At 39.9% G+C, this 26793-nt stretch overlaps 1 protein-coding gene across 1 annotated transcript; it reads right to left on the reverse strand.

The window, feature by feature from the left end:
- Positions 1 to 639: 639 nt before the first annotated feature.
- ctnnbip1 (catenin, beta interacting protein 1) lies at positions 640 to 26385 on the reverse strand. Its single transcript, XM_053317775.1, has 4 exons — positions 26290 to 26385; positions 15768 to 15882; positions 13388 to 13478; positions 640 to 3515 (listed from the first exon to the last, which is right to left on the reverse strand). Exons 2-4 carry the CDS (start codon positions 15861 to 15863, stop codon positions 3457 to 3459), a joined length of 246 nt encoding a protein of 81 aa, XP_053173750.1. The 5' UTR covers positions 15864 to 15882; positions 26290 to 26385; the 3' UTR covers positions 640 to 3456.
- Between the last annotated feature and the right edge of the window lie 408 nt (positions 26386 to 26793).

A 26793-nucleotide genomic window follows, 5' to 3' on the forward strand; every position in this document is an offset into this window, starting at 1 on the left:
ATCTAGTAACTTCCCCTTAAAAATGTGTTTTCTGACCTCCAGATGTTTAACTTGCTGCATTGATATATAGGTGTACTCCAGGACCCTGTGATATCAAAAACACCTCCCACCAAGGTCCACTTGACTTGTTCTAGAGCTTCTAACACTGTCTTAATCACTAGTTTAAGTTGCTCCATTATTCAGAGTTTAAAATGATTGGGAGGTGGACAGTTTAGACACGTTTAAACCGTGATGTAATGCATTTTCCCCAACTGAGTTATACTTAAATTCAAACTAATAGGTGTGTAACTGTGAATATAATTGTCCGTGGTCAAGAGTAGTTGAGCTCCATATATCATAGTTTTGATTACATCAAATATGTGGACTTATCTTTGTATACAAACTGCATTTTTTACTTATCAGACTGAACAAAAGAATCATTTTTCTGTATATGCAGACGATAAGATGAACACAGAAACCATGATTGTGCCCTTATTATGACTTCACTGACTACATTTTCTCCCAGGATGCAAAGCGTGTGGCCTTATCTGAAGACAAGCCGTCACTGTTATGTAAGAACAAGCTTCTCATGTCCGAGCTTGCACGTTTTGAGTTCAACATTAATATGGAAAGAAAAAAAAAATCAACACTTCTTACTGTTTAAAATTTCTTTAATGGTTCAGTTGGTATAGGATTTGGAAGCTTTAGGTCAAGACATGGTCAGCAGCCATACAAAACAAAACCAACTAATCAATGTTGACTGAGAGGAAAATAAAATACATTAAAAAAAAAAAAAAAAAAGAAAAAGAAGAAAAAAATCAAAAAAGAAAAAGACAATTAGGCAACGTCAGGTCATCACAGTAAAAAGATACATCGATCCTAGTTGAACTCAGCATGCTGAAAATCAAATCCGGTAGCACATACACTGTTACACACACACACGCGCACGCACACACACATTCATACACAACTTGTATGAAGGCTGTAGAACAACCCTGATAAGTAAAATGTACAGTAAGACACCTTTTAGAGAAAAAAAAACAATGCATAGACAAATAAAGAATGTTTTAAAATAAAAAGTAAACATTAAAAAAGACAAATTTCTTTGTCATAGGCGGACAGCGTGACGGATCTGTTGGCCGTTTACATTGCGATGATTGCTGAGGACATTCAAATAGAAGTTATTGCGAACAAGATATAATGGATAACACTTTTTTCCTTTTTTTTTTTTTTCAAACCCCAGAACACAAACGTCAAGAATGTACAAACAATGGTCACTGCGGCAAGGCGTCAAAGATCCTCGGTGCCACTTGAATGAACATTATAAACCACGAGGCAGACATGCTTGGCTTAAAACATTACGTTACAATTAATCTTTTTTTTTTTTTTTTAGTTATACAAGTTAACCAACTGTACTTAAAACACATTAAATATCGAGCATGTCACTAGAAAAACATGTCGGTTGTTAACAAGTATTCATTCGAGCTATTCCAGTTGAGTCGGTTTGACACACAGAAGGAATAAAAGACATGATTACAAAGTTTTTTTTTCCCCCCATTTGAACCAAACAAAGAATCTCTGCGCTAAATATCAAAATGTATTTTTTTTTAATAAATATCCCATTGATAATAGTGCAAGAGATACAGTACAGTCAGAAGTCGCGGACAGTTCTGATGTTTGGCTTCACGTGTTCAGTTACAGGTAGTTAAAAATTAGAGTTTTAAAATGACTTTAGTGTGAAGACAGAGCTGCCCATGATGTTAAACGCCGACTCGTGTTAGGCTTTTTTTTACTATCTACTGGTTCTCCGTCTTTAATGATGCGTTTGAGGAACAGGGAGTCAATTCAGTAAACAATAAATTACAACTGCAGCTCGTCTCTTATCAAATGTCTTAATATGTTAATTTTATCTTACAGATAAAAAAAAACAACAACAAACGAAAAAATACAATTGGCACAATCAATTCATTATTGTATTTTCCTCAACTATCTGTACAATAAAAAAAGGTTTTACATGTCACAAGGAACCCAAAACCTGTGATTGTTTGGGGAGAATGTGTACACCTGTGTTTCATGTTTCTGTGATTATGTCTGCTATAGTGTCTTTTAAATTCATACACTTTCCATACGAGAAAAGCCTTGTTGTACTCTCAACAGCCTGTGGTTCAAAATAAAGCAGCAGAAGAACAAGCGGGGTCTCATTTATAAAAACGGTGAGAAAAAAACTGCGTGTGGTCGTCTTAATGCCATCTTCCATTCATAAATAATAGCGATTGTGTCACGGCCTCGTTATCCTGCCCTGTTAACTCCTCTGATTACGCAGGAGTGATTAATGACAGGCCTGTTTTTGAGCAATAATACACATATCGATCAGCTTGTCGTTCTTGGATTTGTATGTGAAAAACAGAAGTCAGATTGCAAAGTGTGAAATAAAAGCTGTCGATACCAAATTTTTTTGTTCATACTTCTGTTTAATAGCAGCGAGTCACGGCAGCAGTGAAGCCTGCGTGATCAGAAAGCCAAATATCATCAAATCATGTTGGAGCTGTGTTTAGAAAGCAAAAAGGGATCAAATCTAGGGTCAGATGTCACCGGAGCTCACTTGACCACTGGAAGGTGATGCAGATAGTTGGATAAGAATCTTCATTTTATATCTTAGCGGTCAGTGTAGGACCTCCAATAGATGTGTGGATGCTCTCCAGAAACATCTGTAACTCTAAATCCCAACATCTGTGTGAGAAGCGGCGTTTATTTTTTTCCCAGCTTTGTTTTATGCACACAACATCTTTGTAAATGAGGCCCCAGGTGTGACAGAACATGAAAGCCTTTTTACCACGACAGCTAAATCAAAAACAATTTCAGCCCCGTTAGGGTAAGCGGAAATAATTAAAAATCTCTCCCCTAACACGATGAATCGCCACACTCGCTGCTTGACCAACACTATATTTCTCTCTGCTTCAATCAGCTGCTTCCTGGTCAATTCTTTCAGTGACCACAGCAGATATAACACGTAACACTGCCTAAAGTCTCAACACAGACAAAATAATACAAAACAAGACCTAACCCCCCCCCCCCCCCCCCCTCCCTTACTAAAAAAAACAAACAAACTACATTTGATATTCATCCACACAACTTGTGAGTGTTTTCACCGACACCTTGAAGCCAAGGCTTCGACTCACAGTGACCCACTTGAGTGCATCTCAGGTAATGGTGTGTCAGCTTGTGTGAGGAGGAGTCGGGATGGAAAAGGCTGGGGGAGAGGCGAAGGCAGAGACCTCCTGCTGTCTCTTCCCATCCTTTTCTGTCCCTCCCAGGTGCCCCCCTCCTCTCCTGAGCTCATCAGTGTTGCCTTTTGTGGAGTTTGGGTTGTTGTGGACCACGTGCAGGGCTGGGGCGGGACAGGGCTGAGCTGGGCTGGGCTGGGCAGGGCAGGATGCGGTGGGGAGAGTGGGGTGGGGTGGGATGGAGGGCCCAGGGTCACTGTCGCCGATCCTCCGTCTCTGACCTTGAGAACGCCATCACCACATCCTCTGCACCTGTAAAGCAACAGGGGAAAGTTGGAGTTATAAATGAAACTGTAACTGTAGGTTTAAATTACACAGAAGGCATCACCAAACATGTTCTTCATGCATGGGAAACAAAAATGACTCCCCCAAAAAACCAAAATAGACACAACTCAAAATCATGGAGAATTTCATTTAGTGTAATTGTTGTTGATGTTGAGAATGAGAGTTTGCGTACAGTGGTGTCATGGAATGTGATTGCTGTTATTAGCCGTTTCTAAGCAAACTACCACGCCTAAAAACTCTTTGAGGTGAAGGGACACGTCACTTGGTGCAACGATGCGGCTCACCGACGTGTTATTGGTCAACTGTGGAGGAGACTTTGGACACGCTTTTGTGACTAACAGTAAATTAGTTTGAAGTGGATTTGAGGTGTGGAGCTGACAGTTTCCGTCTGTGCTAATGTGTAAATGTATGACTACCTACCAATGAAACACCCACGTACATTGACGGAAGCTCACAAAAAGGATGACCTGCATCCAGATATGTCTGTATGTATATGCTGCTCCCACCTGGCCTCAGATACTAAAATATGATCTCATTTCTGTTGTTTTTGGGAGAAACTGCTCAACAGCCAAACATGCTCTGCTACACTTTGCTTGTGTCTACAGTAATCTCAGAGCAGGGTTGAATGTTGTTTGAAACGTCAGATCCAAGTCAGTCTTAAACACATTTAAGCGAGCAGAGTTTTGAATCCTGTCAACGTCCTGACAGCTGTTACCATAAAGTGGGAATACATGAAAATCTGTTTAGTGCGTGCAGGTACATTTCATATATGGTTATTACTATAGCTGTTTCTACCATTGCTGCACCCTGATGAGAGATACTGTAACACATCGAATGGCCCACTGACAGCAGCGTCTTGCTCTGACACGATGACACGATAACACTCAGACTTCAATACTTTTCAATCTCTTCTGCTGTTGCTGTTGCTCAGGCTGTGAGATACAAGATTGCCTGCGAGTAAATAATACCAGACTCCAACTGATGATATTAACCTCACCAAGCTGTGGAGAACAAAAACATGATGAGCACATGAGAGAGAAATAATCTACAGTACACACAAGTTATGATTCCTTTCTCTTCCGTTTGTGCCTCTTTCACTTCTACCAAGTTAATGAGGACAACTGATAATTACAGCCTAATCTGGGTTGAGTCAACTAATGGATCCTGCCAGCGACACAAAAGGACTTTGTCAGCTGGCTTTTGTTTTACAAGGAATCATTCATTAGTCTGTTGCCAACTGTGATTCATCAAGTCGTTTGTGAGCCTGCCCACACCTGCCCAGATGGTCCTTCTCTGATAGAAGAAAATATATTTTCCATTTCTACTAAATTAAACAACTGTTCTTTTAAAAAAAAAAAGCCTGATTGTTTGGCAATGACTTGTTTTAATTAAAGTCTGGTGAACCTACATAAAAAGTGAGCAAGTGTTCTTCAGTGAGATGAAGTTGGGAAATCAAACCCATCGTGCACCGTCATGGTTGGCAGCTTGGTGAAATGCATTTGGCTTCTTTGTAATGAAAGTAAATTGAGTGTGAAAGAGAGCACAAAATGCATACTGTAACATTTCGAGTCTTCTCCAACTCGTGTAGAAGAGACAGCCAAATGGCGACCAGGTGCTGTAGCTCACAGTAAGCGTGATCATACTGAAATAAATACATCTGACAATATCAACACGCACTCGGCACTCCACACCTTCTCAGAGGGTCGAGAAGAAAACAGCACCTTGTGCGCATCTGCTATAAAAAGCCTCTCTTCCTCTCTTCACCACAGCCCTCGAGTGCTCGTTAGATTTAATTATTGTGGAGATATGAAAGTAGGCCAGAGACTGTGAGCTTCCACATGTATTTGGCACAAAGGGCGGACCCTCCTCATCAGACAGTGAAGACCCTCCAAACAGAATTTTGTGTTTCATTTGGCTATCTCTGTGGGGAAGATAATTAGCATATTTCTATGCTGCATTTAGGTCGGCGTGCGCTTGGTAAGATCAAGACTTTTGGGGGAGGGCGCCTTTTAAAATAAGCTTTCAAGTTCCAGTTCCCGTGGGAGCTCATTGGCGTACCAAATGAGGTTATGGTTAAAGAATGAGCCAATAGGCAAAAGCAGCACCAGCAGAGGAAACCAGAGACACAGTGATGAAAAAATATTGGCAGAGACACGCTGTTCGACTTCATTTAATAACATAAATCTCATCTGCTTTGAAACAGCACGTACGGATAATGATGCTTGAACAAGAGACAATTATGTAATACACAATAGCAGCTCGACCTGAATTACACTTCTGCTGAATAGCATCACTGTTAGGGATGATGTTTTTGGCGCAGGAACTTGCAATAGCACCCATTTATCACAATGAACGGCACTCTGAATCATTTTGTAGTTTTATGAAGGAGTTCAACGTTGTGTGACGGGCAGTTCAGAGGAAGGACACGTCAGACAACATGAAACCTGAGCTGAGTGACCAGCAGAAATGCTCTTAAAATACACAGAGAAGCAAGTGAATGATGGGAACTGGGGAGGCTATATCTGTTTTACTTGACTGACAGAGTCATGTTCAGACCTCGCCCTGTTACAATACAACACACACAAGCTGTAACCAACACGATGGAAACGTCAAGCCCCTTAAAACTGTTGCCTAGCGACAGATAAAAATCAGATGGCATTAGTGGATGGCAGGCTGCTGCTGCCTGTGAGCTAACAGCCTTTAGTTAGTTTTGATGCAGCTCTGTGTCCGGCTGATCTCTGGCCCCTCCCTCCACCGTGCACTGATCCCTCCTCACCCTGCAGAACAGGAGTAAACAAAGCAGCTCTGGACAGTGGATTACATAAATAACAGCAGCAACAAAGGCATGCCATCCTGTTTGTGCTACATAAATATTTCGAAAGGAGGAAATTGTCTTTCCAGGAAAAGTACTGATCCATAAGGAAACACAAAGTACTTCCACAAAAGTTTTTAGTTCACGACACTGCACAGAAATGATGAAAGAAAATCATTTCAACAGAAGCGACAGCCATGATGCTATGTCTCAAATTCAAATATGCATCATCACAGTGAATTTATAAAGCAAAACTGCCTGACTTCAGCCTCTCAAGTGTGACCGTTTACTGCTTCTCTCTGCTTTATATATATATATATATATATATATATATATATATATATATATATATATATATATATATATATATATATATATATATATATATATATATATATATATTTATGCTGAATATATGTGCTGAGTATCTTTGGATTTTGGACTGTTGCTGAGGAAAACAGGCTTTGGGCACCATAAGAGAAGTTTGAAGGGATAATCTTTTGACATTTTATGCAAAAAATTGAATCAACTGAAAAAGAAAAAAGAAAGAAAGAAAGGAAACAGTTAGTAGATAATCATTAGTTACAGCCCTGCCTTCAACCTACCAAAAGCAATCATCTATTCACCTTAACGGATTCTAATTCACAAGCAAATAAAGTCTGTCTTCAGTTATAAGAGACTGTAAATCACTATTTAATTAAGAACAGGAAGAATAAAAATGAATATCAAAACATACAACGTTCTATTAAAAACCACTCAGGAACAGAAAGCTGTAAAATAAACCCAAAGGGAGTTTGTTTGAAGTTAAAGGCACCAAACTGGGCCCCTCGAGTCGCTCCAGCCTGAAGCAGCCATATGATGTGCTGCAGTTAGCTGCTGTTAGTAGTCAGAGGAGCAGCAGCATTATTCCAGGTCACAATCTGTGCAGGGTTAGCTGAGAGGATAAAGACAGGGTACCCCGCTCCCACACCCACACCCACACCCACAACAGCACGGGTGGGTTACGAAGCATGACACACAATGGGGGAGTGTGTGAGGTCCAGCTTGACATGTTGACACTCACAAACAGTCAGTGCCTTTAACTACTACAACTTTAATCAAGCATTACATCGACTCTCAGTTTAGATTTTAGAATTAATTAAATTATGAGAGTCAAAGTTTGATCTTATTTTCTCTATTCATGACTTCATGTCTTTTACATAATAATTTTGAGCTCCTGTGAGTGGCGCCTGCATCTCCCACCAACACATTGTATTGAAAAGTGTACTAGTTGTCCAGTGTGCTCTTCATCACATTATAATTATTGTGTCATTGTGTCATTGTGTTTTCCCATTGTTTTGTCTGTTTTTGTGTTTCTTACCTCTGCTGTTACTCTTCTTGAGGTTTCTTTTATTTTAACAGGTTTTTAGTGAGTTTTTCCTTATTTGAATGGAGGGTCTAAAAACAGGTGTGTGACAGATGTTTGTGACACAGGGCTACAGAAAAATAATGGACTTGACTACCAAAACACATAATTTGCAAATTCATGATTTACGATTTAGGTTTGTCCTTCACATCACAATGTGCTAATGAGCTTTGAAATTCAATCAAAGCAAGTGACAAATTATTTTTCTCCTCCAAATGGATCCTTTGAAGTTGACATTTTACAGGCCACATCCAGAAGATAAATTAGTTTTTAAGACGGCAGATTTTAGGTCCATTACTCAAGATCAGTTTGGTTTCTGTTTCCAAAGGAGCAGATATCACTAGAAAGATAATTGGCTGAGTTGGGAACAGCTGACATAAAACTATTTTGTAAAATGTGTCTACACAAACACACATCTGACAGGGATAGAGATGAGAACATATTTAAGGAGAAAATCAAGCCTCCGTGTTCCAGTGAAATGAGTCAGGTAAACTTTGTACCTCATAAATCTGAGTCTGTGGCTCTGATTCATGCTGCAGTGAGGAAGAGGATAAAGTAAGAATCGATATCACTGTGCTCTGACCGAGCCGACAAACAAAGGCAGGTCCTTACTCTGTGTCACAGGGTTTTCACTTGGAAAAGCAGGATTAAGTAATATGTGATACAGGGATTGTTAACACAGGCAAAAAGAAACAAGATGCATTGATTGCTTTGAGCTGCTGTAATATCAGAAACAAGTGGTCATATTTCTGTAAGAAGGAGGGACTGATGGACAGAGATTACAATATCACACTCTGGCTGTGTAATTAGCACTACAGCTTGCCTCGAGGCCCCCTAATGACACCTGCTCCAATCTACTGCTGCAGCACGTCGCAACAACACCAAAGCCCACAGGGAAACTGAGCTTTCCTGGGACAACTGAGGTTGCTATGGCAACCCCCTCCACATCTCTCCTCTTTTGTCGAGGCTCTCAGACGTCCTTCTGATTCTGGGAGGAGTAAACTTTCTCTATCAAATCAGACAGAATAACAAGTCCTGAGATTGCTGGCTTTATGTGCGACTCTGAGAAACTGTATTGTTCAAAATGACAATGTGTCAGTTATAGAAAGCTGTGAATTAGACAGCTCAGGGAGGAAGAATAAGAGCAGAAATACACTGTGACGACTGCGCCCCTGCAAAGACTCACCATAATTTCAGCATTGCCCAAAAAAGGAGCAAATTACACTGAAACAGCCCCTAAGAACAGGCGCCTCATTTAATGAGTTGGGTTTTCATTTCCAATCAGTACTAGTGTTTAAACATGGCACACAAAGTCCTGCTCCTCCAGAATTCAGCCACATCAAGGTATTCACAGCAAGACAGCTGAATGAAAAAATCCTTCTCTGCTGCAGAGCTATTGGCAGAGAAATCCTCTTTGGCCTGATTAAAATTGCAAAACAAAATTCTGTATTTGCATGTATGGTAATCAGCCAATTAAAACTAAAAATGCTAATTCAGTGACCCGTAGACTTAAAAGAAATATGAGAAGCAACCCCCGGGTTGCCTTTCTCTTGTTTCTTACAAGGAATAAAGCAGAATAACATTTGACAGCAAAGCAGAGTCTGAGGGGATCAGTCTGATCAGATGTAATAAAGGACCACAACATTCCTGGATGGATTCGACTGCAATACTTACAAATGTGTTTTCTTATCAGAGTTTGCTGAGCTGACAACAGCAATCATGTACGCCATTCGTCACATTGTGTTCTCTCACCTACGCTCCTATTTGACATTTCCTGACTACAGTCCAGCCTCGACATTGGAGCAATCAATAATCCAAGTGTGTCTCCACTATGCCATTGTGCCCTCAGTGCCCTTTAAGCGTGCCGCCACCCTGTCGATGAGGCTGTGTCTGACATGTGACACCCTCGCTCTGTGCTAGGACCCCTTGAGGACACTGCTATCATGGCATCCTGCATCAGCATGTTCAAACTATCACGCTTCTGTGCCTGGATGAGTTTAGTTTCATACCCAAGAGGGACAAATGTGTTTGGCTGCATCTGACCTCCGTGTGTGTCTCCAGTGAAAACATTTTACCAATTTAGCTGAATTTAAACAATGCATATTGTTGATGACAAAAGTTTCTATAAACCTTCAAAGAAGCAGACTAAATGGCATTACTTGACAAGCTGAGAAGGGTGAGTCTACATTATTACTCCTTAAAACAGCAAGCAAGTAGTAAAATTGTGCTCCTTTTACTATGGCTGTTGCCAAATCAATATTACACTATTTCCATTATAAGCATAAGAGGAGGTTGAAAATGCTGTAAAGAAATATTAGTCGGATTGTACAAAAAAACCCCAGATGGATATACTATTAACATCTAGACATTTTTAAACCTAAACAACTGTTTTCACCAAACACAAGTCATCAATCTCAGCATTAGAATATATTTGCTTAATCCCCCCTATAAACTGAAGCTAAAACTTCAGTGTCTGCTCCAGAGATTGCTCAGAAAGGCATGAATGTGAAAGTGGAACTGAGGTGAGCAGACACAGACAAACAACCTTTGCCTGGAAAACTGCTGATTGGTCACAGAAGGTGTCCGTCTGACTGGACAGACAAGGGGAAAGGTCATTGTATTGTAAGGGAATGTGAACAGGGTGATGCACAAAGAGTACAACCTGATCTCAACAGCTTAACACCCCCTCTGGCAAAGACGTTGAAAAGTTGTCTTGTACAATTAACATAGAAATTCAGTCCTATGAATGTTCTTTTCCCAAAGTTTCTGTGCAGCATTCGCTTAGTTATCTACTCTTTATTTACCGAATTTGATTGAATAGTTTTGTTTGTCATATTTCCCCCCAGTCATTTATTGTTTGAAGGCCGTACTTCTGTGAAAATTTTAAGAGGAACAGTGAGTGTGCAAGTTGCTAGGCAATAAATGTTTCTTTTCATCTATTTTTTACCCTATTACCAAGTCTAAATGAGATCAAATAGAGGACTTCCCTCTTCATCTAACTGAACCTCTTCACACTACCTCAAAGGATCCTGAATGTGCTGATGCTTACAAACTACTGTCCTTCAGCGCCCAGCTGAATATTTAAAAGTGATTAACTCTCAGCTATCTCCACGATACCTAATCACAGTGCTTTAGATAAGATGCAGACCACAAATTATTTATAGGTGCACCGAGGAGGTGGCAGGCTGCCAAATGATACTAAACGCGTCTGTTTTTGTGATGTATAATGCAAACTTGGAGCACCTTTCACCAGTCATATTCGTTCATATTTAATGAGTCTTTTCCTCACAGTATTGACACAGCACAGAGATTTGAAGTCTGTATCTTCTAAAGGGCATGAAGGAACAGATCGAGGGCGTGCAGCAGAAACTGACATCTAGTCTGAAGTTGTTTAACCAGATTGAAAATTAATGACTAAAGTAAATCTGTGCTGATCTCACATTTGGGTGCTTCTAATCCTATCTGATGCAATGCTTTATGTTGAGCTGCTTGATGAAGAAATCCACTAGAATAATGAAATCTACACCATCCGTGATGCAATGAACCAGATTAAACTATTAATGATGTATCCCACACTGCAGAATGAGGCTTAAATTGACAAAAACATGATAATGCAGTGTAACATCCTGCAGGGTAAAACAGATAGTAAAAACACCAGAGCAGGAGAAAAATACAAAGTCAATGCACGTTTTACTTGCCTTCTCAATACCTTGTGTAATCATTAACCTAATCCTTCTCCTGCACAGAAAATCACATATTCATCAATTCAAACAACACCTTTGTCTCCTTGCAGAGAAGGACACAGACAAGGAGACGTAACAAATCATTGTAGGTAAAGTGTTGCAGGCTATTTTCTCAACTTTAAGCCCCCCTGAGGGACCAATATCACATGGGATTAAGCAAAGCCTGAGCAGTGCTACAACAGAAGGGCTGCTCTCTGACAGACATGTTTGAATTGAGCCTGGAAAGCAGCTGATAAGTGTATTTACAAAAAAAAAATCAGGGATGATTTCCAGTCATTTCTTTGTTAACTGCAGTGCCTGTGCATATTAACCATTCTGTTTAATCTAGCACCATCTTGTGGTGGAAAAATATGAAAACTAAAGTGGAAGAAAAAGAAAGCTCGAAGGCACCCTCTGGTGTCATGAAGAAGTATTACATGCACAAACATCTTACTAAGCAAAAAAAAAAATCTTCAAACAACATGCATGAGCAGTGACTTTCTTTATCATGTAAACAACACAATGTCTCAAGTCTAATGTGTGTTAAGCACTCCATCTAGGCCACTTGTGAGAAGCAGTGGTGAAACCGGTGATGCATTCGTGCTGACGATGAATCACTGTTCCAGTCAGCCACACTGTTTGCGGTATGAGTAATATCACACTGCTGGTGGGCCGCTGAGTCGGCCTCAGTTCACAGTCAGGGAATCCGTTAGGCCTGCTGGGGCAGGGACGTTAGAGGAATGATGTGTGTGAAGGGATTTTCCCTTGTTTTTAGGTCCCAGTACAGTAGCACTTCTACAATATGTGAAGGTGGTGTTTGTGGGCCGTTGTGGGCTAATGTTTTTCTAGACCTGTTTCGTATTAAATCACTGTCATACACACGCTCTATCCTTACAGGTTCAAGACAAAACATAATAAGATACAACTAAAACTATACATAAAAAACTGTAAGTACTGACTTGCATGTAAAAGGTAACCAAATCACAGGTCAGAATTATTTTCAAATAAAAACAGCAAATTCCTAACCAGAAGCACTAAGTGGAGTGTAGACCTCCGCCAGGTGTGTCTGGGAGCATGTGGGTGGGGAACAGGAAGTGCGGGCAGACTGTGTGTCAAGCATGTGTTTGTGAGTGTAGAATAGAATAGAATTTTTTTCGGTCTGAAAAATCATACACATCATAGCCACATGAAAAACAAGAGTTAAATAGTTTAATACCACAGTTTTCTGCAGTCTGGAAAAAAGTGTAGGCGGAAGCTACAGCTTCTAATGACCATTTTAACAACCTCAAAGGTAGTATCACACAGCTACAAAGAGTAGTAGGATGAAGGGGAAGACAATGTGCAGGTTACATTGTTGAGGTGTAAGCAGAGTAGACGGGGTATATGGCCCTGTGTTGGAGGCTCAGGTTCTGATGCAATCAGAACTGTGGAGGGAGTGATGCCTGAAGGTTATTCTGCAGCGGATAACCAGAACGAGAACTGATTTGACTCCAAGCAAAGTGGATGCACAGCAAATGAGAGAGGAACTGGATGGTAGAAAGTGAGTCAGTCTCCAAATGTTACTTGAGAAAGTAGACAAAAATGTGTGTGGGGTGTTGTCTTGTCTTTTTTGTCCATTTGTGTCTCTTTTATAGACGGCATAAGACAGAGCAGTCATTGCCATTATAAAATAGGGTTTTGAAAAATGGAATAATTGCAACCATGAAAGGGTCCTTGAGCATACACTTATAAATGTGCACAAAAAGTACTAGCCTGATGGTCTAGTAGTATGTGAGATATGCAGACAGATACAAACAAAGATACACGACCAAATGCCTGGAGGAGATAACTATACCAACACTGGCTGGATAACTGTTCTTTAATGTATGTGTGTGTGTGTGTGTGTTTGTCACAGCCTTACCCTGGTCTATGTTGTGCTGTGGTAGCTGGCTCATCTGACTGTGGACCACACCTGCGTAATTCCGGAGAAAAGCTTCTTCACTCGGCGTGAGCTGAAGAATGAAAGAGTGACAATAGGAACAAAGACAAAATTAATTTGAAAAACAAAATGACAATTAGTTTCTTACTTTCATTCAATTGCTCTCAGTTTGTGTCCTGTACAAGAATTAAACCATTTTAGAATCAAAGCAATATTTGTCTCTGAACCTGTCTAGTATGTGAAAGTTGGCTTGTGTGGAGAATAAGGGCAATTGTTTTAGTCAATGAATTTTTTTGGCGGGAAACACTTATTCACTCAAAAACCTAGACTGAAAACATTTCTAGTCTTAAACATAAGAAATACATTTTTATGAAAATGAATAGACAATTGTAACTGGATTATCCCAATCCCAAAAGTTGATAATGATGGTGGCAATCATTAATGATAAATTATTTTTTAACTTTAATTATAATCAAAATAAAGCACCTATTCATACTTATGTAAACACAGACTGAGCATTCACAGCTTCAAAGTTACACATAACATCACATGATGTTGGGCGATAATGTCCCATTTCAGGCTTCCCATTTTAGCCTGTGACTAAGTCAATTTCATTGCCTTAAACGACCATTACAAACTGGTTTTATCAGCTGTGTCTAATTAAGAGTGTTGCTCAAATCACAAAATAAAACTCTTGTCTGTTGTCAGGTTAGTGTGCTATCTGCTTGCCAGTACCACAGTGTGTCCTTTTGCTATTAAAAAAATAAACCAAAAAAAGACCAACATCTATGTTCATTTCCTCCACTCTGTCATGTGTCAAGTGGCATTTAGATACAACTTGAGTCAGCACTGTGTAAAGTGAATTCAGACATTTTCTTCTAAACACATTAAATAGGTCATAAATGTATTCTAAAAAAAGGTGTAAAAAGCATTTCAACCATTTAGATTTGAATTGTGGAGCTAGGCTTCACAAACTGTGTTTCAAGATTTCTGTGTTCAGGATTTAGTGGGCGGGTCTGAAAATCTCCGCCGCATTACATAACGCGGCAGTGATTGGCATAAACCTGCCCCTGCTGCTGTAGAGGTATAAATACATTCAGTGCACACTACTACTACTACAGTTAGCCAGTTATCCGCCGAGCTAGCCGCTGGGCTAGTGGCAGACAGCTCTCAGACGTAGCGTCCATGTTTCGGGCAGAGGTGGTGACTTTGATTGACAGGTGATACTTGGTAGGGGGCGGGGTTTCAGCGAACTTGGCTGGCACTCCCACAGTGTTTGGGAGTAGAGAAAGAGACTGATTTTGAAGTCTACTTTCATATATTTGGCGATTTTTTTTTCATTCAAATTTGGCAGGGTGGTTAACAACACACTTTTCTGTGGTCAAACTCAGAACACATATTTATTCTTACTTTACACGGACTTTAAGAGAAAACATGTCTGGAGCCGCTATCCATTCTTCCTGATTCAAACATACAATCTAGCTGGAAACTGAATTTCAGAACAATACATCTATGACAGGTGTCCCTAAATGAAAGTGGGCCCTAAAGAGTAGGGCTGGGCAATTAATCGAAAAATAACCAAAACCAACATTTAGAAACTCTAATCGGCTTAATCTTGCTCATGTCAATTAATGGTGGTGTTCACTGTTGCCATGACAGTAAAGGTTGCATATCTTTAAGGAATTTAAAACTTGTCTCCAGTGATCATTTTAACCCAAACCATGATCTTTTCATAGTTCTAATCAAGTAAACTAGACATTAACCACAGCGTCACACCTTAAAATATCATTATTTTCACTCCCTAAAGATACTCCTGTGTGAGGGCAGTAGTGTAAAATACAAAACAAAAGAAGCTGTGAAAATACATAATTGTTCATCAAGGGTGGAGTTAATCGTTCATTAATCGTAATCAAGGTTAAAAGTTCAATTAATCGTGATTTTGATTTTTGCCATAATCGCCCAGCTACTACTAAAGGGGCAACAGGAGTACTTTGACTGTCCTAGATAGCTTCAAAAGAAAAAGAACACAGTCAATTTTAATTTCAGTCTGCCCAATGTGATCACCTCTCTACAGAAATAGAAATGTTTGTCTCTATATTAAAGGATACACATCTTGGATGGGGATGTGTGGATGTTTGTCCTCTGCCTTCTGGTAGAACCAGTGACAACCATTTTGATGTGGCAATTATGGTTTCTAGTGTTGATATCAAAGTTTTATAGGTTTCAGGATGACATCTGACACCACTGTGTGCATGAGCAGGACAATACGCAGTGCTAAATATATACATATTTTTATCTAGAAAATGTCAACAGCTGATGTAAAATGCCAGATGATCATAGTATGTAAAGACCATGTACGTACATTTGATCCCATTTTCTTTAGCATGAGCAGGACCCGCACTTTCTGTTGGATGTACATGTCTTCAGGAGACTTCCCCGGGGCCTCCTCGCGGTTCATCCCCCCTGCTCCTGTGGCTCTGCGTACACAAACAAATCCATGTTACACAAGACCTGTGAGAAAAACGCAGCTATGCAAACACATTGACAGGGTTGTTTTCTGCCACATAATCTGAATGCTGTTAAATTGATCATGTGATATTCAACTTAAAAATCTTCTGATTGTGAACACTCACCGCAGCCGCCCTGAAAGGTTTTAACCAGGCAGCTAAAAAGTGATCTGACCTGTTTTCTCTGGTATCCTGTTTTGTATTTTTCCTACAGTGTCATCTAGTGAGTCTGCATTAAATACAGCTTTGCATCTGCATTGCTAACAACTGTATGAGTCAAAACCGTGGTAGTGTTTTTAACTGTAAGAGTAGCATAAAAGTAAAACCCCAAATATTACTATTATAACAAGATATACAATTGACTGCATTTCAATTATCAAATGTTTTCTAATCAGATGGACAGTACTAGACGAGAATAGATATTTTACAATAAAGGCAAATAATATAGACTCTTGGGGGGGGGGCGGGGGGGGGGGGTTGTGTCTCTGTGCAGTCAGTGCAGGTTTGGCGCTCTGCAGCCTGAATGGCTGTCAAACTCATTAATATTGCATGTTAGTTTTCTCACAGATCTCGCCCCTGCCTGCTCCTTCCATCTCTTACTCTCCGTCTAACTAATGACCTATTTTCACTGTCAGTCTGCAGAGATGCAAAATATAGGCAACGGGGGAGAAAAAGGGGGTGGGAAAAGAAGGCGATAAAAGGAGCTGCCAAAGCTAATGCGGACGACAGAAAAGGGATAGGTTCCACTGTGATAGCACAAGCACACACACATCAAGGTCGTCTGTTGTCCCATTAGATCTCTATGCACAAATAAGACAGACGCATACAGCGCGGCTTAATATCCAGCCTGGATTTGCTAATTGAAAAAGCTAAAATGCAGATGAAATCATTCACAGAAAAGAGCAAAAATAAATCTTTAAAGCTAAAAAAAGAAAAAAAGACTTAATGGAAAGAATATCAGTATGCAAGTCAGGATTTGTTCCCCTCTTAGAATCTTTCATAAAAAGCCTATGGGAGCCACAGTGACTATGATAGTTCTGGCAATTTATTTTGGCCTCTTATCTATACAAAGGACCTCTAATGCATGTTGACAGGCTGTTTGATGTGGGGTTATATTTAATTGAGGAGCTGGCTCGCCATCCCCCCTTCCCAGAGCCCAGGGGTGGAGGATGAATGGGGCACCATTGGCCATTGGCTAGCGTTTGGGTGCCACTGTGAGTGTGCGGATTTACACAGATCAGAGCAGCTGGAGTCCATGCTTCTAGCTATAGTCTTTATAATTATAGCAACCTTTGGTGGCTGTTTACTGCCAGCAACTAGCACTTGACTTTGTTTTCTTGGCTTTTTTCAGCCACACAAAGTGGTAGCGGGACGGATGAATTGAATACATTAGTTATACACTTCAACCTGAGCGTCACCCATAATTTAATTGCCGACTTTAAACAAGACAGACATGAAAAAAATGGGAGTGTCAGTTCAGTGGCTCTGTACACCTTTGGGGAGCGGAGGTGGTGCTGGTGTGTGGATGTATTTGGGTGGGGGTAGTGAGGATGTTGGTAGAAGGTGTGTGTGTGTGGGGGGGATTGGGGGGTAATGTCTCAGATCAGCAGCAGTGACACGTTTGATCACGTCTCTGAGCTCCTCACTTCAGACAAATGGGAGAGCTAAGACTCGAGGCAGAGAGATTTTCCAAATGTGACGACATTCAGTGTGAAGCATGACAGAAACTCAGAGCACTGATCTACCAGTCTCAGGTGCACACAGGGAATAAAACACAGCATGCGAGTGGGTAAAGAGTAGAGGATAGAGAACAGAGATTACTCGACTTGACAAAAGGTGATTTTTTGAAAGACAGGACAGATTATACAACAAAGATTTATTAATATCAGGCGTGCTATGAGACTTGACAACTTCACCATTTCCATGTGTGCTACTGCTGGGACAAAAAAGGCTGTTATATCCCACATTCATCATCTGTATAAATAGGACTACTGCTTTCATGACTGAGGCATTTGTGATCCTCTGATCTTTGCTTTTGAAGTTTGAAAACTGGCCAGATTTAGTAGCATCTCTGCTCAGGCTCCCTAATGTTTTGTGGGTTGCAATTTGTGTTTTTAACAGCTAAAAAAAAAAGATTTTATCTTATCACACTTACACAGTGATATCTGGTGTAAGAACAAACACGGTGCATACAGTCCCACAGGGAGAATCTCTGTAGGAAGAAGAGACAACCTGGAATTATAATCGAGGATGATCAGTCATGTTCTTCCATTGTTGCGATGTTTGTGAGTCACATAAAAAAAAAGACAAGAGGAAAAGGATTCAGATCACTTCCTCCTGTGGATTTCACCTATTCTTCTACAGGGTGGAGGCTGCAGAGAGACTCACTGGTGGATGACTATTTTTGGGGAGAGCCCGCTGAGAGTTTTTCTACAGAACTGGAAATATTACAGCTCTGGTTGACAACATGTCATTGTGCATGTGATTATGTAACATGTTTTCGACATGTAACAACACTTTTCTGAAATTATTAGTAAGAACATCAACAATACTCACACTCGATTTGCCATGGTTGATAAGCTCCAGAACTTTCAGTGAAAAAAATCCAATCCATAAGGTTAAACATTACCACAAATCAGCAAAACAATACAATTATGCAATCTCAAAATTTAATAAAGTTGACCAAAAAACTATAGAGGAAACAGTTCAGCATCTTAAACCATCAACATGCTGTCTTGACACAATGCCATCTGACTTTTTTAAAACTATTGTGAACTCTGTTCAAACTGATGTGCAGCAAATAATAAATAGCTCACTTCAATCAGGCACATTTCCTAAACCCCTAAAAGTAGCTGCCATTAAGCCACTCTTATAAAAGAGAACGCTGGATGCTTCCATGTTAACCAACTACAGGCCTATCTCAAATCTTCCTTTTATAGCCAAGATCATTAAGAAAGTGGTTTTTAATCAAATCAGCAATTTCTTGAACTCCAGTGGACTTTTTGACAAATTTCAATCAGGCTTCCGACCTAACCACAGTACAGAAACAGCTCTTATTAGAGTGTTAAATGACATAAGGTTAAACACTGACTCAGGCAAGGTGTCAGTTCTGGTCCTGTTGGATCTCAAGTGCTGCGTTTGACACTGTGGATCACAGTATACTGTTGAACAGGTTGGAGACTTGGGCAGGACTCAGCAGAGGAGCAGTTATTTTGTGACCATTGGAAGTTATCAATCCGATCGAGTGGCTATGAAATGTGGAGTTCCTCAGGGGTCAGTTCTTGGACCCCCTCTGTTCAGCCTATATATGTTGCCTTTGGGTCAAATTCTGCAAAACTCTAATGTTGACTATCATAGTTATGAAGATGACATGCAGATATATCTAGCACTGTCTCTAAAAACTAAAGACCAAGTCCGAAACCTTGGTGTGCTGATAGACTCAGATCTGACCTTCAGCAGTCATATCAAATCTATTAACTAAACAGCCTTCTATCAGCTTAAGAACATATCCAGAGTGAAGGGTTTTATGCCTCAAATAGACCAGTAGAAGCTCATTTATGCTTTCATCTCAAGTAGGCTCGACTACTTTAATGGTCTTCTGACTGGACATTTTTAAATCCAGGTTAAAAACGTTCCTCTTTTCATGTGCTTATGATTGAGCTCTTTTAAAGCACTTTCAAATTTTAATCTTTCATTTGCACTGTATGTCATTTTAACGATTTTATGCTATATTTTAGACTAGCCGTTTATTTTCTTTCTCTCTTTGTATTTCTCTGTACTTTGTTTCATTTTTGTTATATTTGGGTTCTTTTTTTATTGTATGTTTTAATGTTTCCAATATTTATTTATTTAAGTTTTATTTATTTATCTTTTTAATTGTATGTTTTTATGCTTCCAATTCTTATTGTCAAATGTTTGTTTTTATGTAAAGCACTTTGAGTTGCCTCTGGGTATGTCTTTTTTGCCTTCATTTGACAACTGAAAGTATAGAGACACAGGAAACGGGGCAGAGAGAAAGGGAGAAAGGCACAATGACACAAAGGTCCATGGCTGGAATCAAACTGCTGACACGTGTCCTGTCCTGCAGTCCATCAGGGCGCCCCATATTTAACCATTTTAATCCTGCAGCCAGCAGCTAACGTTTATTACTGATTAGTCTGTTGATTATTTCAACTCTGTGGAGTGAAAAATAAAAATGAAATATGTAAAAATGTGATATCACAATTTTAGCTTAAGGTGAAGTTAAAACAGCACTTTTTTGTCAAGTCAACCGAAAGATGTTTCATTTCTAAAAACCTTTTGCTTCAGAAATAAATAATAAAATGAACAAATTGGTTATTTATTACATTTCTATTTAAGCCATCGCTTAAGCGAGTGAGTAATCATATTACACTTGTACTACACAAAATACACACCGACTAATAAATGCACTGCAAGAGAATTTTTCTGTAATGCGTCTCCTAATATTAGGTATTATAAAAAACTCTATTCTGATTAAACTCTTCTAGGAAAACATAAAACACAAACTGCTATTTATAAAGACTGGCTTCTCAATTACAATGTTGACACTTTGACGTCGCGGATCAAGACTACTCCTTGACAGTAACGCTTTCTGTGAGATATTTGTGTGATCTGACACATCAGGGAATTATTGAGATTTTCATGTTTGTATAACCTTTTAAACAAGAAGACAGTTTAAAAAAAAAAAAACAGGCATCTATAAAAGAGCCAGAGTTAAAAGATGTGTCTGAATGCAGCGGTAAACACAAAAATTAGATGTGACGAAGATGTGCTAAAATTCTATAAATAGTGTTATATAGTTGAAGAAATGTGGTGTTTTGGAAAGCTATGTGCAGCCTACTAGAGTTATTCAAGCTTTTTCTGATATACACACACTTCTGTGGAACATGTCTTCAATCATTTCAAGGGCCACAATAAGGATCCTGTCAGACCCCTTTGTGTGTGCCTGACATGAGGTTCTTGAGGTGGGCTAGCTCAACATTAATCCCTCTAGGGATGCTCAGCCAGCCTCAGACACATGCAGCTAATATTCCAGACGTAATCAAAGGCTTTCTTTAATGCTGATCTGGCTCTAACCCCCCCCCCCCCCCTCCTCCTCTCTGCCTGTGTTGGGCTCTTGTCAGTGTTGTGATGTTGGGCTGAGCCCCTCTGGGCAATCCAGCAAAACCTCAGCATCACTGAGACCGAACTGAAAAAGCTGAAAGAAACAAAAATCACCACAAGGGCCAGATTCATATCTCATATCTGTAAACATAGTAGTGGTGGTGGTACCCATGATAGATTCAGAAATATACTGCAATACTTGCTCGGGTTTACCTTTATTTAATACATGCATTGTAATACGTCTTCTTTCTGGTATTTGTGATTTGATATGATTTCTGGCTTTTAAAAAGTTTTAGTGGTACTTTTTTTTATCCAAAGTTACAGTCTGGGAGGTCATGGAGTATAATAAAAATCCGTGTTCTCTCAGATTAATCATTTATGTGCTTCCTGATTTCAATTAACTAATTTGTGCACACAAAATTACTAAATCATGTTCTCGATTTAATTTAATATAATTATTTTGCCTCCTTGCTTTAGTTTTATGAAAAAATAAATAAATAGTGAGTGTGTGAAGGGTATGCACAAGATCTGATTAATGGCATTGAGGTGATAAATGGCTAAATCAGGATTTATTTTACCTCCATGATATTTAATTGAAAGATAATTCACAGATATGATACATGGGTGATATGTGATGCATGATAAGATGACTCGGATATTGTATTTCAATCATAAATTATCCCTGTAACACAGACTGAGTATCTGCTACTGCTCAATGTTTCTGTGCCGTTTAGGGAAAAAAAACTGTTGTCGTGAGCTCGCAGTGACTGCAGGTCCTAAAAAAATAAATACAGCTCCTGCAAATGAGATTATGCTCCATTTTAAAGCACACATTTGCTGCATGACAGACTCTGCCATGGGGGTGTTACTTCCTAAAAACACATGACAAATTCACTTATAATGGCTTAAAAATACTAACATGCATATGCATTGCATGGCGTCTGCATTTTGGATTTCTTGTGTGTATTAGTGTCCGTCAGTGTTTATGAGAAAGAAAAACATAAAGAAGACTTCATTTCAACACTGTGACCAGGCCACACGGTGCAACGAGGGTCTGCTGCCAGGAATTACAGTACGCAACATGATAGGCCCTCACATTTGCTGAGGATCATGAAGGGCAGAGGCTGCCACAGTGCACCGACCCGGTCACACACGGCTCGGTCCAGCTTGTTATTGGCTCTGCAATCTGCTGCTCACATGATGCACAGCGTCTGATTGTTTTACAAATCAAATTCCTCCAGTGAGAAGAAAAACAGGGGAAACAAGTCTCAGTGAGTTGAGTTGAGCTCTGCACCAACGTCTGTAAAAACCTGAACTATACAACACACTGAAAGGTCAAAAACGCTCCACAGACGTGAAAAACCGAGGAGGAGAAATAACTCGAATTCAATCATGAGGTTCTCCAACATCCCAAGCAAATGTGTGAGAAACCTAAGTAGGCTACGAGCCTGGTGTGGTTGCCAGCTGAGCTGCCAACAACCTGGCCTGGTTCTGTGGAGCAGCTGTGTCACTGCAGGTACACACGCGCATGTCACACAATCTAGAAAAACATTTAGGGGCCATACTGGAGTTAAAGGAAAGGACAAATAGCACATTTAATTTCATATTGCAATATAAATGATCTTCTCTAATATTATAAAAAGGAAAAAACAACCAAATTTGTTCCAAGACTTTGTAATTTATGAGTAAACTCTGCTTTCTTGGCAGCACACCTGACACTGCAGTGCAGCAAAATAAATATCAATTTGACGGTTTACCTTGTGACTTTAAGACTTTTAAAACTGAGAAAATTAGCAAATACTAACAAATACATTTTAGAAGCTGGAAGTTGTGAATGTTTGGCACTTTTGTGTGCCATAGAAGGGGTGGGACGAGATCTTGTTCTAAAACATGACATGACAATATTTCTCGTTGAAGTGAACGAAGCTCTAATTTGGCGCACCAAAAAAAAAAAAAGATGATTGGTTTTCTATCGCTCATTTGCACATCATGTCTTCTTTTTATAATGTCACGTGTGGATCATTAACCTTGTTGCAGCTTCTACCTGTTGAGAAGATGTCAGTCAGAAGTATGAGATGAGGAGAGGAGCAGCAGCTTGACCTCAGGTCTCTACACTGAGCCTGAAGTAGGAGGAGGAATCTAGCGCAGCTATGGAAGCCTAATGATGCCAAAAGTAAAATGAGTCACACTACCAAATTATAACACAATTTATATGTTGATATACTTTTATTTCTGTTTTTTTTATTAGCAATATGTCATAATTTGTGATAATTGGATTCTTTATTTAATTTATATATTAGAATTTTTCTACTCTTTGTAATTTACTTTTTATTAGTATTTGTGATTGTAGCTAACTTTTGTATTCATGATTGTTATTTCCATTAATACCAAAATTATCCATCAATAAAATATCTATCTATATGGGTAAACCATTTACAGTGCTGCATACTACATATGATAATAATATATTTAGAAAGTAGAACTGAAGTGATTCATCACAAGACGATTAGTTAAAACATTTCAAAATGCATCTGCATTATTTCCATTTTGTGAATTCCAAATAAAAGAACAGTCGTATATTTCCTAATTGAATTTTTCTTAAAAATATAGTTAAAATCTCATCTCGATCTCGTGAACCCAATAATGTGTCTCGTCTCATGAGCTGAATGTATCACCCCTATGTCATAGTATTGTTTGATTATCAAAATCCTTGAAAATGAATTCCTGCCAAGAAAGAAAAAAGTCCTCCTGATTGTAGTCCTACTGCCCAAAAAGAACACAATGTATAGTATACACATTCAAATGTGAACTTAACATTATGAAAACCAGTTCAGCAATCATCCATCCAGCAGATTGGCTACCTTTGGGTAGGGGCAGTGTGGGGTCCTGAAACAGCGTGAGCCAGACGAACAGACACTGCAGGCCAGGAAGGCTCTGGCTTGGACGTACTGGATGTCTGCATGCTGCCTTTGTGTGAAGCCATCTCCTCACATGTACAGTGCCCACAACAATGGCTACAGTATTTGGGGACAATGGTGATGAACTGGATTGTAAAAACATGATTGATAAGTAGGTCATGTCTTGTTGTCACCACGTGAGGCATGAACTCAAACAATCCTGCTCAACTGTACAGGCTTAGTTCATAGCTGGGGATCTGGGTGTGCTTAACTGTCCTTTGCAAGTTAGATTAAAGCCAGGACCCAAAAAGTCAGTCACAGCAGGCAACCCATGACCATTCAACATACACATATAACAAGTATTAACATTAATGACTCACTTATTGTTTGTCTGATGGTGCAGAAACCTTTTTTGAACTTTTGGGTCCTATAAGAGGAAAAAAGTATAGTTGTACCATTACACTAATAGACTAATGCAATTGATTGTGTGATTAGGAATTAAAATACTAATAACTATTTCTCTGTTTATTAGCAGACAATTTCAGACAACTTGATTTTGCAAATGTTTCAGTGTTACCTTTTTTGTTAAACTGATTTTTTTTTTTTTGCAACTCATAATTAAATCTGGTCTATGATCTCACAACATCTTTGCTCACTCTTCAGGATCTCTCAAAGGAATTGAAACAGAAGCTGCTGCCTTAAGCTGGTCCCCTGGGGGTGCGGCTGCAAGATTTCAAAAGTGCCAACGTCAAGGCATGGCATTAAATTCTGATTTGCAAACCGTTATATGATCTATGTGTTTGGAACAATACGACACAATGCAAATGTGCAGGATACCATGAAGAACAGACAAAGAACTGTGGGTACATCTGATATCTTAAATAAAAATACAACTGGCTAATGAAAAACTAATTTAGGTTGTGCAGTAAAGATGTGTCTATGTTAGAAAGACTTTGTGGTGCTCTGGATGCCTATGCCACTGACTAGGCCCCGAAAGGATGCATGCAACTCTATAGTCATAGTGTCAATGGTTAAATGCTGACAGGCTGACAAGTGCGTGTGCCAAAAGCCAGAGCAAGAGGTTGTGAGATGAACCAGCCCTCCCTCACAATCTCCGCTCGCAGGCAGCTGATGAGGTCCCCTCAGGGCTCAAGGGGGTCGAGCAGCCGCTGAAGAGCACCTGCCCTGGCTCTGTGGAGGCGAGGAGAGGAGGGAGGGGGAATGTGCAAACTAAGGCAGGCTTAACATACTGTGGGTACATGACCAAGTCTGCTAGTTGCCAGGAGGGTTCAGAGCACTTGCCTGTGGCCAAAGCCTTGACACCCTCTGGCTGCAGCACTCATCAATGCCCTGCTGCCGGCAGGGTGCCAGCTTCACCACTCCAACGGTTGTCAGCTATCTGACATGTGGAGAAAGCAGACACTGTGGGGCAGGGTGGCACAATGCATCCATGGGTGGCATGATCCAAAAATAGAAAACTGATCAAGGAGTTATGCAGACTTGAACATGAAAACCACATTTGAAAGAAGGTGACCACATGTACAGCAGCTTTTGTGGTTGAGGAGGCATTATTGAATGTATTCTAAGCATTACACACTGATAGTGGTGAGAGGTAGAAATGTGCCTGTAATTCATATTAACACGTAGCCTTGCATCATTTGAGAGGAGCCTGTTAGCAAAAAAAACAACACAGTTTTAATGTCATTATTCAAAACACATCTAATCTTGTTAAAATCTTCGAGGATCTGTTTAATGGTTACTAACGTTAGTTGAGCTTGATTGGTTTAGGCTGTTAAGTTATTCACCGTTTTCTTTGAAGACATACTCTGAAGGGAAAAAATAAACAATATATAAAAATGCCTGAATGTCAAAGGTAGCAAACTGAAGCAGAAAAACGATGGTTCTGTACGAGATGGGCACACATGACTGTGTGAAAGGCTCCTTGTTATCATGTTGCGGGACGCAGACTGTTCAAACTGTGGCAGCGCTTTTGCTAGCGAGCAGCAAGCCTTCAACGCATTTTCGATGAGGATTTAAGCAAATAACCATTATGGGAAAATATCTGGAAAGTGCTCTCAATGTCTTACGAGTCGCCTTCATTTTAACCTCGCAAAACATTTACAGAAGTCTCCGCTAAATCCGCGCTACCCAAGGCAAAGCAATCAATGCTAACCAGCCCAAGCTAGCTCGCTAGCATACCCGAGACAAAAGCCTGAATGAAGTTCCTATGGGTGCAAACACCATCCAGGTGCCGCTGCTCCGCCAGAAGTGCCGGGATTCAAACACAAGTATCGTCTCTAAAAACCCTCCTGACAATGTGCGACCCGTAAAGAAAATCAGTTATTTATGAGCTTACCCCTCCTGGTCCAGCTTTTCTTTCTTCTGTGCTCTGTTTGAATGGTGTGTTGTTGTATGAGGGCGTCCTGTTCCGGGGTCACATCCCTCCAGTCGGCACAGCTCCGGAGAAGTGGCTCAACGCAGCAGCAGCCCGAGTCCTGCTGCTTCTTCAGTACCGCTGCTGACCACCGGGGGCGCCACCCGCACAGCCTAAATACTGAACACGGCCTCCAGTAACCACCATGACTTATTATATTATGTTAACTTCATTATCTGGACACACACACCTCAAAAGACACAAAAGGCTTGCTGATACAAATTGTACTTTCTTCACTTAACTGATTCATTTGTTTTGGCACTATGAATTTAGTCATTAATTGTAAATAGATTTATGCCCATGGTGAGAAATATTATAATACAGGAACTTAACTTTGTTGCAAATCAGATTTTCCTCTCTAAATAGATGGGATTTTTTTTCACGCTACAGCTGCACAAATGCAAATTTTCTGACTACACTGCAAGG

The sequence above is a fragment of the Scomber japonicus genome, chromosome 4, assembly GCF_027409825.1.
Source record: "Scomber japonicus isolate fScoJap1 chromosome 4, fScoJap1.pri, whole genome shotgun sequence".
Lineage (NCBI taxonomy): Eukaryota > Metazoa > Chordata > Actinopteri > Scombriformes > Scombridae > Scomber > Scomber japonicus.